Source organism: Salvia splendens, chromosome 1, assembly GCF_004379255.2.
Source record: "Salvia splendens isolate huo1 chromosome 1, SspV2, whole genome shotgun sequence".
Lineage (NCBI taxonomy): Eukaryota > Viridiplantae > Streptophyta > Magnoliopsida > Lamiales > Lamiaceae > Salvia > Salvia splendens.
This window is the reverse complement of record NC_056032.1, coordinates 31,710,493-31,724,764: the sequence shown is the minus strand read 5'-3', so window position 1 is coordinate 31,724,764 and position 14,272 is coordinate 31,710,493. Positions and strand designations below refer to the sequence as shown.

General features: G+C 36.4%; 1 protein-coding gene across 1 annotated transcript; it reads left to right on the top strand.

Moving 5' to 3' along the window:
- The first annotated feature begins 5,957 nt into the window (after positions 1-5,957).
- On the top strand, positions 5,958-7,404 carry LOC121798220 (transcription factor DIVARICATA-like). The gene is made up of 2 exons (XM_042197120.1): positions 5,958-6,730; positions 6,901-7,404. Exons 1-2 carry the CDS (start codon positions 6,363-6,365, stop codon positions 7,280-7,282), a joined length of 750 nt encoding a protein of 249 aa, XP_042053054.1. The 5' UTR covers positions 5,958-6,362; the 3' UTR covers positions 7,283-7,404.
- The last annotated feature ends 6,868 nt before the right edge of the window (positions 7,405-14,272 follow it).

Below are 14,272 nucleotides of genomic sequence, written 5' to 3'. Positions count from 1 at the left end.
GCCTCCTCGAATTGAGTCTAATCCTTAATGCGATACATACACTGTAACATCCCGAATTATATGGCTCGATGAATGGTTTGGATATGTGGTGAGGAATAGTAGTTAAATTAAAGTATGAGGTAGAAATTTAATACGAAATGTCGATTATGCGATTTTCGGCAATTTCGTTTACCCACGTAAAATCGTAAATCGAAGCTAAGGGCTAATAATTTTATAAATTATAAGTTATGGCCTAGAATAATTTTAAATAATGTGAGGAATTATTTTGTACCATTTGAAGGTAATTAAAATTTTTATCTCCGATTATTTCAGTTTTTAGGGAAAACGATCGGCGAAACGTTTGAGTTACAGACGGAGATAATTTTACATTAAACTAGAATTTAAATGCTAAATGATGGTATATATAAATCATAAATATGAGATCTTATGATATGGAAACAAATTAGCACAAGAAATGAAATTAATTTAACTAATTAAATATCTAGAAATTAAAAGAAAGTTCTAGAAAATTGCCACCTATTATTATTATTATCAAATAAAGCTTGACTTCTTCCTCATTGGGAAAAGAGGAAAAGAAACAGCAGCCATGTGAGAAGAGAGAACCGTGAGTTCTCATGGCACTTCTAAGTTCGATTTTTCAACGAAATATCGATCCAATCGCGTAAACGTTAAGAAATCAAGTAAGGTCTTTCTTCCTATACTATTTTTATAGCATGAAATTCAATATATATTAAGGTTGGAAATCTGAAAATTTCGAGCTCCATAGGTGTTGGTGCATAAATGGTTTTATGTTCGATTAATTGTCGAATACGTAGCGTATAGACGTCGTATACCACGTTTTGATGGATAATTTCAAAGTTAAATTGCCATAGTATGAACTTGATGTTGAGATTGAAAATACACCTTAGGGTTTGTGGTTTTAGTAGTTAGATGCTCAAGTTAGATAAAATTTATGATTAAACATGAATTGAAGTAGAATTGGATCAACAAGGTTTAATCCCCTGTTTTTCAGTGACTTGTTCCAAATTGTTTGGCATGAGTAGAATAGTGGAAAATTTGGTTTAACAATTTCTATAATAACTATGATTAGTCTAGAGGATCCCTGATAGTTATGGAGAATTTAGGAGTTCGTTTACTATGTGTATAAATTGTTTGAACCATATGACCATAAACTGTCAAAATCCTGGTAAACTGCCTTATTTTCGTATGTTTTATTTGATTATTCTGGGTACTTTAACTAGAGTTAAAATCGAATATATAATGTTTATATTAACTATATGGTGTCCTGGTGTTATGGGAATTTTATGATAAATTAAAGAGTACAAAAACCATTTATAAAAATTGTTTAGAAAATACTACCAGAAATTGTCTGATTTTGGTAGTCTGTGGGAAAACGAGAATATCTCTTAAACTATTAGGAATCTCAGAGTGAATTTTGTTGGATTATAAACTGGACTTCGTTGGGTATTTAAAAATATTAGGTCAACCCTCTAAATCCTTCCGAATGAATATAGAAGTTGTATGACGAATCGGTCCAGTCCAGTTGTTATACTAAAAAGATAAGGAATAAGGGGATATTAAGTTAATATAGCAAATGAATTTATTTAAGATGTTTGATCATGGAATTGTGATTTAGAATGAATATGAGTGTTAATGTAAATTTTAGGAACTTTCTAGTTAAGGTTAACAATTTTAATTGACACACTGTTTCCACCTTCCAGTTGGTGAGGTTACTGTAACCTTATAGGATGTGCAAATCCTGTGGGGTTTGAGAGCAGACGGTCGTGTTTTCACTGGCCGTGACTACCCTGTTGGATTTGAAGATTGGCCCAGCAAGTGTAGAGATTTGTTGGGATGGATACCTGACGCAGAAACAGAAACGAAGCACGGTGGTTTGTTGATGACTATTGCAGGCCCAAATGCCCAGAAAACATAGTTGAACACCATTGTACGCCTCCGACTCAACAGCTCGTTATGCTTCCACTCAACAATTGTGCCCGTATTCTGTGACTGGAGTTCAAACATGTAGCTTGGCAACTGCCTAAATGATTCCTCTCATCCACCGTACACAAACTCTATAGCCTTTCTCTTTGCATACCATGCCTTCTTATAACTGATTAACACACCAAATCTGTCTTGAACATCAACTATTATTGAGAAGACCTTGAAATCGGCACATTGTCGCACATGATGTCGAATCAACAGAGTTATCATTGGGGATGAAAAGTTAGCATGATCTCTATTAGCACGATGGCCTACACAAGTATGTCGATCCTTCCACTTCCTAACTTCCCACATATCGTCATGCGACCTTTGTGTAGCTGAAACCTCCCACTTACATTCCCTCGCCTTTTCAGCGTCGGTGGTGCTGATGATGCCTGCCCCTGTTACTGTCGTTCCTGCTGGAAATTTGCATACAGCATGCCACCTTCTTAATTTGCTCTCGACAACCTTAAACTGTTTTTCATTCCACAAACTCCACATAGTTATAGCAGTCTTCACGTGTAGCTTGGAATCAAATTTGTTCCCAACACAATCCGATGCGACTCATTCTCATTCCAATACATAAGGCTGTGTTCATTACCACCCACATTATCCGATACTCCAGAAGGACGACTTGGTAATTCACGAAAGAATCTAAACCCACTAGGATTGTATTCCGGAAGTGGTTGTTCACCTTGCATAACAGGTTTACATGGTACTATCTCATCATCAGAACTACCACCGACATCATCAGCACCATCACCATCACTGAGATCGGGGTCTGGCTCTGTCTCAGATAGTGGCCTTGGCTTATCAAGCTCATCTGCAACATCTACCTCATCATTCAATCCAACACCAACATCAGCAACATCTACAACATCTCTCTGCTCATTCATACTACGATCAAAGCTCATTTGGTCCACCCTCGCAGATGATCCAATACCACAGTCAAAACTCATTTGTTCAAACCTCGCAGATGATCCAATACCATAATCAACAACTGGTGGGATTTCTGCACTCCTCACCGGTGAATACTCAACAAATAATTCAATACACCCACTTGAATTTTGAGCATTGTTGAACATAAACATTACACTTTCATCATTGCAAATCACAGAACATGTATAACCCATACCGGAAGCAAAGACTATACATTGTCTTCATAATAATTCAATTGTGTGTTGGTTCATATCTATTCTCATCGCATCACAGATCATTGCTACCAATTCAGCATACGAAATAGATGAATTTAATATGATGGAGCTCCTCGCACGAGGTGGTTCATAACCAATACCCATATGTGGTAGTTGAACTACTCTACCACCCCAATACAAACTCACAAATACTTGCATGATTTCTGCATCAAAAACATTTAAAACAACGATAATTATGGACATTTTTCCTACAAGCCATAATTTGTATAAATTGGGTAAAACTAACAAATGAAAGCACAATAAACATGAATAATGATGAATGTAGCTAAATTGATGAACAAATTACCGGATCTTATGGAGAAATCGCCGGAAATCGCCTGAAAACGCCGGAAATCGCCGAGAGAGGAAATGAAAGTGTGTTTTGTACGCTGCGTCTGCCTGCAGGGGGTTAAAAGCCGACTAAACGACGCATAACCCTTGTGCGTCATTAAAGAACGACGCATAACCCTTGTGCGTCGTTAAAAACAACGAATAACCCTTATGCGTTGTTAACCGACGCATAATCCTTGTGCGTCATTAAAGAACGACGCACAAGGGTTGTGCGTTTCATTAATAACGACGCACAACCATTATGCGTCACTCCCTTATTCAGAATAAATCTATTCTCCTTCATTAAATTGGAATTCCATTACTTGCTTAGAACAAAAGAAGAAAGACCTCATGTTTTGGATATTTTGAAAATGGAGGGAGAGGAAAATTGAGTTTTAGAAATGAAATCCCTGATGCGATTTTTTAGGAGTCAATTTTCTATTACAACATTTGAAATATCATGAGTTTTAATGAACAATTGGTAAAGTAAGCTGCTTGGAGTATTGATAGTGGATAATGTGATCCACCTCATTAGAAAGAAAATTTTCTTAAATAGAATTGGCCTAGGATACATCCCAAAACGACAAATATTGTATATTTTTAAGGAACAAATGGGATATAATTTAGTTAAAAAATCAGGAAACGAAAATTGGGTGATAAGGCGTAGTTTTATTGCACAACACCAAGTGTTGTGTGTATGGCATCGTAGGGGATCTCTCTCCTACAATATACACGTATTGAATTTTGAACACACATTTTTAATAAATTTTAAACTTTTATAATAAACTATAATAAAAACTAATTTTTCTTTTAATAATAAAAAATATAAAATCAGTTACACAAAAAGTTAATTATATTACCTGTATTAGTTACTCCTATTAGAATTGGTTGGATGAAATGTAGTTATATCGAAAGCATATGTACAATCTAAAATATTAATAATAATGTATAATATTGAGTATTTTCTATTTTGAAAAGTTTCAATTCAATTAAGTTATTTCTATTTTTGGCAAAAAGTAACTTACTCTTCTACTTTATTCTCTGTTCATCCTTCTTACTTTATTCACCATCCATTTAAAACACTATTCTTAAACTTCGTGCCGAAAAGAAATAACTCAATTAAGTTATTTCTATTTTTGGCAAAAAGTAACTTTCTCTTCTACTTTACTCTCTATTCATCCTTTTTACTTTATTCACCATTCATTTAACACACTATTCTTAAACTCCGTGCCGAAAAGAAATGTCTCAATTAATAAGGGATAGATGAAGTACTGTATTAAGGTATCTAATGTAAGGGTGTAGAAAAATATCGAAATACCGCACTTACCGTACTGAAAACGCCGATTTTTTTATACCGTAATTTTCGGTACCGTATCATACCGTACCGAAATCTTTTGGTACGGTAACGGTATCAATTTTCCTATACCACGGTATACCGTGGTATACCTAATATTTCGGTACCGTATCATAGTCAGCTGATTCCAACCGGGCAACCAATCATTCACAAACACAATAGACTCTTTGACCTTCTTCCGTCCGCAAACAGGAGTCTCATTTATTTATGACATGAGTTTAAAATGACTGGAAGAAAGTTAGTGGAGAATATGTGTCCCACTTGTATATATTATTAATTTTAAATAATGAATGTGTTGGTCGAATGTGTGGTCTTTTATGATAATTATAAACCGAGACTTTTATTTGCGGACGGACCAAAATAGGAAATGAGACTCTTATTTGCTGACGAGGAGAGTATTAATAAACATAATTATTGTTGAAGATCTCTACATCTATCAAAACGCAAAATTAGAACTAAGCTTCGAAACACCAACGATATTCATCATCATTCCTCCTGATTTTAGTAACTAAAGAAACAACCCTCTTTGGAAATTCTACCGTTTCTGCCAATCCATCATCACCAAAGCTTCATTTGATCATATCATTATTTCTTTTTTCTTCACTAATTGCAAAAAAAATAAATTTGAAAGACTTTCTTAGGGTGTGTTTGGGAACATGGAATTTGAGCCATGGAATTGGAATTGGAGGTTCCAATTCCAATTCCATTGTTAGGTATCAAAAAATATATAGAATTTCAATTGAATTATAATTCTAAGATTTTCAATTCCATGATTTGAATTCTATATAAAAAGTAGAAAATTAGAATTTCAAATAGTCATAAAATTTGAAAGCTTCACTCCCCACTACACACATTTCACAAACCAAAATTTCAAATTTGGTTCAATTTAAACTTTTGAAAAATTTCAGTTTTTTATTCAGATTGGGAAAAAAATCTAAAACTAAAAAATAAATCCAAAAATCATATGCTTGATATGTGTAAAATGTGTGTAAAGTGTGTGAAATTTGTGTAGAGTGGGTAGTGTGTGAAATGTGTGAAGTGTGTGTATTATGTGTGTATAGTATGTGTATTTTGTGTGAAGTGTGTGTGAGTGTGTATTTTGTGTATAGTGTGTGTACGGTGTGTGTGCACAAATTATTCAAATTCAATTTCATATCAATTAGTTCACTTTACCAAACGTAGGATTTGGAATTGAATTAGAATTCAATTTTTTCCAATTCAATTTCATAGCATTCCAATTCCAATTCCAATTCCAATTCCAATTCTAATTCCAATTCTAATTTCAATTCTAATTCCGTGTACAGGGAGCATTATGGAATTTGTTTTTCTTCCTTGGATTTAGGAAAGCTTGAGCCCCTTTTTCTCAGATTCCGCCCCATGTGTCAAAAAGTGACCAGATTCCAACCAAATACACAATAATTATCCCAAATTTTAATCCGACCATAACTAACTCCTCTCTCTTCTCTCTCTCCACACCTCCTCTACTTTGATGAAAATTGGAGATGAAGAGAGAAATCGCTAATTCCTACATTAGTAATTCATCCAACTGGCTGTTCGAAGACGGCGCGAAATGGACGGCGGAGGAGAACAAGCGGTTCGAGACTGCGCTGGCATTGTTCGACAAGGACACCCCCGACCGCTGGCACAATGTGGCCTCCATGATCCCGGGAAAATCTGCCGCCGACGTCATTAAACAGTACCGTGAATTAGTCGAGGACGTCAGCGATATCGAAGCCGGCCTCATCCCGGTTCCCGGCTACTCCAACAACTCATTCACTCTTGAATGGATGGCCGATCGCGGCCACCCCAAACGCAGCGCCTCAGCCCACGACCGCAAGAAGGGCGTCCCGTGGACCGAAGAAGAACACAGGTCCTATTTCAATCATATATTTTTTAAAACACATTAAATTAACCATTACGCTACTGATTTTATAATTTATACAGCAATGTATAACATCAGTAGCCTAATGGTTAAGTGGTCATTTTTCTTGGGACGGATGAAAGTGTTTATTGTTAGGTCTTAACTTTTTATTTATTCAGACAGTTTTTGTTGGGATTGAAAAAGTACGGGAAGGGGGATTGGAGGAACATCTCACGCAATTTTGTGACGACGAGGACTCCTACGCAGGTTGCTAGCCACGCTCAGAAGTATTTTATTAGACAGTTGTCGGGAGGGAAGGATAAAAGGAGATCGAGCATACACGACATCACGACCGTTGATCTTGATGAAGCGAAATCGCACAAGGATGGCCCTGATTCGGCGAGCACGGTTAGAGCCACAGATGATTCTGAGCTGAGTGATCAAATGGGGTTTGGCCCTTCAACAAATAGTGGCTATCATCTACTGAGGACTTCCTCCATTGGGCACCAACATTTTCATGGTAGTACTATATTCCACATTAATCCAACTCCAAATCTTTGACTTTGTTAGATTAGTATTGAATTAGCAACTTCTTCATATATAATTTGGAAGGGATTCTTGATTTCTTCTTTTTTTTTCTACTAGTGTACAATCATCTAATAAAAACTTAAGGCTTCAACAAATGTATGTATTTTATTATTGTTACTATTGTTCATACGAATTCCAATTGATAATGTACGATGTTGCTTGTTCTAAGGTTGCTCTGGCTCTTAATGTGATTGTGCATTTGATTCTTGATTAGAAGTTAACATTAATTTAGTCATAAAATAAACATTTTGTTGGTTCTTGTTTCATTGACTAAAATCGACATTAGCATCCGATGTTAATAGGATTAGATTGTTGCTCCATTATCACATTGCGTTGCAAGATATCTGCGTATCTCCTTTTTCTAGATTTCTAATGTGAGACCGATGAATTATATTCTGATTTTATCGCATAATTCATTATCCACTTATTAATTTAATTACTTCGATTCTCTATTGCTAATACCATATCTTCCCATAACGTTATTTCCTATAGTTTTTTCCAGTGTGTTTAAGTAAAGCAACTTAAGATATTCAAATAGTTGAGATCCTTCTTTTATTAGTGGAATGAAACTATTGTAATACTATTAGATTCTCATCAAGTCTAATCTATAGTGGAAATGGCAGTTGATCTTGATCAACCACATTCACATAATCACCTTTAACATGAATCTCATCAGAATTAAATTGTGTAAATCAAATTATTCACGGTTTTTACATTGATTTCATGTTCCCATTTACCGTTGGGAGCAGAATTGTTGGTTTAGGTCCCACCCACTAGCCAAAGAATTTTGGTAAATGACAAACTAACCCCACTGTTTTCTTTTTTTCAAAGGTGCAACTTTTTGCAAGTTGCACACTAAATTAAACTTTATTGCTTTATTCTGATGTGATATTCCCCCCTTCATCACAAGTATATTTAGACCTTATACCAAATCTCGCCAAAATAAATAGGAAAAAAAAGAATGAGATTAATATTGTCTGTTCTTTATTCTAGTTCTCATTTGATTCTGATACCTTTCTGTAATATGATGTTAAATTGATGCAACACTGTTGATTCTACAAAAGAAGAGAGAAAATGATATGAGCTGACTAGATCCTTTGTGGCATATAGTAATTCTTTGTCCCTACAAAAAGATGCACAAGAATAAATTTTTATAATTAAAATAGTTTAAATTCAGATAGGCTTAGAATTTCCTGACAAAACAGTACATATGCCGTTTGATATTTTTGTTGGAAGGGGATCCTCTGCTTGCTGTGCTAAATATTTTGGTCCACTCAAGCTAAGCTAACAAGAGAGAGAGAGATTCATGTAATTTGCAGCTGCAGAAGTAGATTATATTACAGCTGTGATTCGATGCCTTTGCAGCTATACTAAAATTAAAGGTCTATATTCAATGATATAATGTCAGAAATCTGTGATTAATTCATCTTTTATCTTTATGTGTACAAGTTCTTAAATCATGAGGCATGTGACGTGAATCTAGGTCAACTAATTTCAAATTTAATACACGTTCCAACGGAGTCAAGAAATTTACATTGCAATTTGCTGACAAAAAGAAGCTAATGCAATTATGCAAGCTGTAGGGATCAGACAATTCCGGGTTCACTAATTACCGAGACCTCTTTGGTCTTGTTACAAGATGGCTCAGTCAAACCATCAACCACACGACTGATTTTAAAACAAGAAACCAGCTATTACAGATAAGATCACAACAGCTATTACAGAAGTAAGTCTTGGACTAAGTAACACCAAGATTAGCTTCAATATACCTGCACACTTAATAAACTCGTTAGAACCACAAGTAAACTGATCCAAACGGATCAAGTGCAAAACAAAGAGGGAAAAAAAGAGAGACAGAAAGTAAGGAACAATAGATCGAAGAAATTGGCTCAGACACCCGCCAATAACAGAGATCTATTCACGGGAACATAGATCCAAGGGAGCACCGAAGGTTTCAACCATGAACAACCTCACGAACCAGAAACCAGCCTCTGATCTCTCCCACGCACCAGATCTACCCTTCCAACCGAAGAAATCTCACAGAAACTCTCACACAAAGAAACCCTAGATTTCAGAACTCAGGAAACCGAACTGGTCACCTTCCACACTTTTCTCACCAAAGATCAAACACTACTACAACATGAAAGATCTTAGAGAAGAACACTGAAAATCATCACAAGGATGAAGGGATCACTCAGAGAAGCTAAATCGCCAGAGAGTGTAAAGAGAGAGAGAGTAGTTCGAATCAAACGGCGCAAGGGAGAGTGGGAGAGATAAAGGGTTTCACAGTAATTGGGCTAGGGCAAGCATAAGCCCAAAAAATCACCTGGGCCTAATTAACTAAAGCCCAAATGATGTCCACCAAATAACAGCCCATAATAACCAACATGCTCCACCTTGGACATCATTCAAGGAAACCAATCTCACTATTAGCTAAGGCTTAAATTCATCACAGCCTACAAGGTGGTTCCCACAGCACCAAAGAACAAAGTTCACAAGCATAGGGAAAACCACCAGGTCTGCCTAATAGACTCCAGAGGGGCTGACACCCATTAGCCTATAGGACTTAGTGCCTACAATCACTAGTCACCCTTACCACAGTAGACTAAGTGATTGAGGTCTTTTTACCCCGGGACATGCACTTAACCAACATCAAAATGCAAAAACTTAATGCAGAAAATTAGTTTTTCAAGAGGTAAGCATTTAGTACCCATGTCAGTTGGGTTCTTATCTGTGTGAACTTTTTTTTTTTTTTAAATTAACTTCATATATTTATATCATATATATGAAGGAGGAAATTACAAATCAACTCCTATAACAAGGAGGAAAGACAAATTACGCCACCCAGGGTTCGAACTCGAGACCTCCGGGATGGACGCGGTATCCAGCACCCTTTACCGCTAGGCCAAGGGGCTTGGATTCTTATCTGTGTGAACTTTAGAAAGAAAAACTTCACCTTTTTCTACAATATCCCTAATGTAATGAAATCTTACATATATATGCTTAGTTCTATCATGGAAAACAGGATTCTTGCACAGTTGAATAGCAGATTGAGAGTCAGAGAATACCACAGGAGAAGTTTTCACAAAGTTAAGTTCAGAAAGTACTCACTTTAACCACACAACTTCTTTCATAGCTTCAGTGATAGCAATGTACTCAGACTCAGTGGTAGACAAGGCAACAATGTGTTGCAATTGTGACTTCCAACTAATGCAGGACCTACACACAGTAAAAACATAGGAAGTGGTGGACTTCCTCTTATCCCTGACATTAGCATAGTTAGAATCAACATATCCAGCAAGTTTAACACCTTCTACACACTTAGAATAGCATAAACCATACTTTGCAGTATGCTTCAGGTATCTCAACAACCATTTCAAAGCTTCCCAATGCACAGGACTAGGATTAGACATATATCTACTCAAGCATGAAACAGCATAAGCAATATCAGGTCTAGTACTGACCATTAAGTACATAACAGATCCAATAGCATTAGCATATGGAACTTTCTTCATGGAATTGATTTCAGTTTGAGGACAAAGGTCTTTACTTAACACAAAATGAGCAGCTAAGGGCACTGAAGCAGGCTTAGCATCATACATGTTAAATTTTTTCAGAATTTTGTACACATAGGGTTCTTGATGCAAAACAAGAGTATAATTCTTTCTATCCCTGAAAATATTAATTCCCAAAATTTTCTGAGCATCCCCTAAGTCTTTCATGTCAAAATTCTTGCTCAAAGCAGCTTGCACAGCACTTATGGTTTTCAAACAAGGACCCATGATTAGCATGTCATCAACATACAACAACAGAAAAACAGGAACTATACCAAGGTTCTTCACATACAAGCATGCATCAAAAGTACTCCTCACAAAGCCCAAATTATGCATACAAGTATTAAACTTAATGTTCCACTGTCTAGGAGACTGTTTTAAACCATATAGGGCCTTTTTCAGCAAACAAACATGATTAGGAAACTTTGGATCTACAAAACCTTCAGGCTGTCTCATGAATATGGGTTTGTCAAGATCACCATGCAAGAAGTCAGTTTTAACATCCATTTGCTTTAATTCCCAATCAAAATGAGCACACAATGAAAGCATTAACCTCACAGTGGTAAATTTAACAACAGGAGCAAATATTTCAGTGTAATCTACCATCTCTTGTTGAGTAAAACCTTTAGCCACCAATCTGGCCTTATACCTCAGCCCCTCCACCTTATTTTTTAGCTTATACAACCATCTACAGTCAACAACAGAGGCACCAAGAGGCAGAGGTACAAGGATCCAGGTCATATTAACTTTCAGAGAATTCATTTCCTCAATCATTGCATGATGCCACTTATCCCAAAACTTAGACTTTGTAGCCTGCTTATAAGTTTGAGACTCATCCCCATCAGATTCATGTACATTGAAAGCCAAGTTTATTAGAGCAATCAATCCTACATACCTAACAGGTTTATTCACATTCACCCTTCTGGATCTATCCCTAGCTAGCAGATAATTGTTCAAAGTAGAGGCATCAATAGCATTTTGGACTCCAGAAGGACTGTTCAACAAGTTCTGAGCAGGCACAACAGCATCCCCCCTATTAGGACTAGCATGCATATCATCATGAGGTAAAGCCACATTATTAACATCATTATTAGGTAAATTTCCCTCAAGGGGTGTATCACTAGGAGTAGAAACTGGTATAGAGTTCCAAAATGGTGGCTCCACCTCACTTTAAGCATCCACTGGATGCTCCACAACAGTGAGTATAGCTGTGGACTCCACCTCACTAGGAGGGTCACTGTCCACTTTCTCTAGAGCTGAGCTATCAGTCATTCTTAGACATGGGAATTCATTTTCATTAAAGATTACATCCCTGCTGATTATGACTTTAAAACCAGGCTCATCTCTATGCCAGATCCTATATCCTTTAACACCCTCAGGATAACCCAAGAAAACACCTTTCCTAGACCTAGGTTCAAGCTTGTCAGTTTTAGTATGCACAAAAGCAGAGCAGCCAAACACCCTTAGGTGAGAAAGATTCAAGGATTTTCCAGTAAAAACACATTCAGGGCACTGCCCCAATAAAGGAACAGAGGGAGATCTATTTATCAGATAAGTAGCAGTCAATAAAGCTTCACCCCAAAACTTCTTTGATAAACCATATTTTGAAAGCATGCATCTAACTTTTTCAAGTAAAGTCCTATTCATTCTCTCAGCAACTCCATTTTGTTGAGGAGAATATGGGACAGTTTTATGCCTTTTAATACCATGCCCAGCACATAAGTCATCCATTTGTTGATTGCAAAATTCAAGACCATTGTCAGTTTTGATTCCTTTAATTTTCTTTCCAGTTTGGTTTTCAATCAAGGTTTTCCAAGTAGTAAATTTTTCAAACACATCATACTTATGTTTTATCAGAAAACACCACACTTTTCTTGAGAAATCATCAATAACAGAAAGGAAATAGACAGAACCAGAGTGAGATGACACAGGAACAGGTCCCCAAACATCCATATGCAGATATTCAAGCACATTCTTACTCACATTAGTAGGAACAGGTGTAGGAAAGGTCACTCTATGTTGTTTACCAAGCACACAAGTATCACAGAAAAGATAATTCACCACAGACATCAGAATTAGATAGAATGTCATGTTTTTTCAGAATATTCATACCCTTCTCACTCATGTGTCCTAGCCTATTATGCCAAAGAAAAATTTTGTCAGACTTTACAACATTAGCAGATGCTTTATCACAAGTAAGAGGCACAGCATTGCAGACATACAAACCACACCTTTTTTGAGCTTTAAATAAGCACATAGAACCTTTACAGATTTTCATACAGCCTTCCCCCCACTTCCCACTCAGACCAGAACTTTCAAGAGCATTACATGACATCAAGTTATAACACAGATCTGGAACATATCTAACACCCTTCAAATTAAGCACATAGCCATTACTAAATTTTAAACACACTGTGCCAATATCAAGAATTTCACATTTCTTGTCATCAGCCATTGACACATAAGTGCTAGAGACAGGCTTCATGTCAGAAAACACCTTCTTGAAGGGACTTACATGAAAAGTACAACCAGAATCACATAACCAGTCATTTGAAGTGTAAGGACACATAGGGGAAGCATTGATATTCAACAAATCATGCACCATAAACACAGATTCATTGTCAGTTGTTTCATACTTAACCGTACTGGCAATGTTTTCAATCTGAGAACTGTTATTATTATGGTGAGGAGGCTTATTCTTCTTAGGCTTGGTACATTCCTTTTTATAATGTCCAGTTTCTCCACAATTATAACATTTTCTGAAAGATTTAGGGTCCCTACTGTTAGACCTAGACCTGTTATACTTCTTTTTAGAATTATATCTAGTATTTGAACCCTCATTAGACTCAGAACCCCCTCTAGAATTAGGTCTGCCCCTGACATTGAAAACTTTGTTAGCAGCAGCTTTTTCCCCAGCCCTTTCCCTTAACTCAAGTTCCTTAGACTTAAGAGAGCTTATAATCAAATCTAGAGGAGCTGTGTCTCTACCATACTTAATAGCAGCCTTTACATCACTATAAGTATCAGGAATGACATTCATTAGAGCAATACTAGTGTATTCATCAATGGTCTTATCCCCAGACCTTTTAATATCTCGAACTAGATTCTGAAACCTATCCACATTATCATCTATATCCTTAGTCAAATCCAGCTTTAATTTAAATAACTTTTCAAGCAAGTACATTCTGGAAGACATAGAAGTTTCTGTGTAAAGAGTGTCAAGTAATTTCCACATTTCAGAGGCAGATTCAACTTGGTCAACTTTTCTCATCACAGAATCAGACAGATTGAGAATAATAGTAGCTCTAGCCAACTCATTCATTTCAGATTGTTTTTCAGGAGAAACATCAGTGGGTAAAGTACCATCAACAGCTTTGAAAACCTTTTGTTGAATCAAAATACACTTCAA

Excerpts from the sequence above, each read along its gene's own strand:
- LOC121798220 (XM_042197120.1), top strand. The coding sequence starts at position 6,363 with ATGAAGAGAGAAATCGCTAATTCCTACATTAGTAATTCATCCAACTGG. Across the intron at positions 6,731-6,900 it reads TGGACCGAAGAAGAACACAG|ACAGTTTTTGTTGGGATTGA; the intron begins GTCCTATTTCAA and ends TTATTTATTCAG.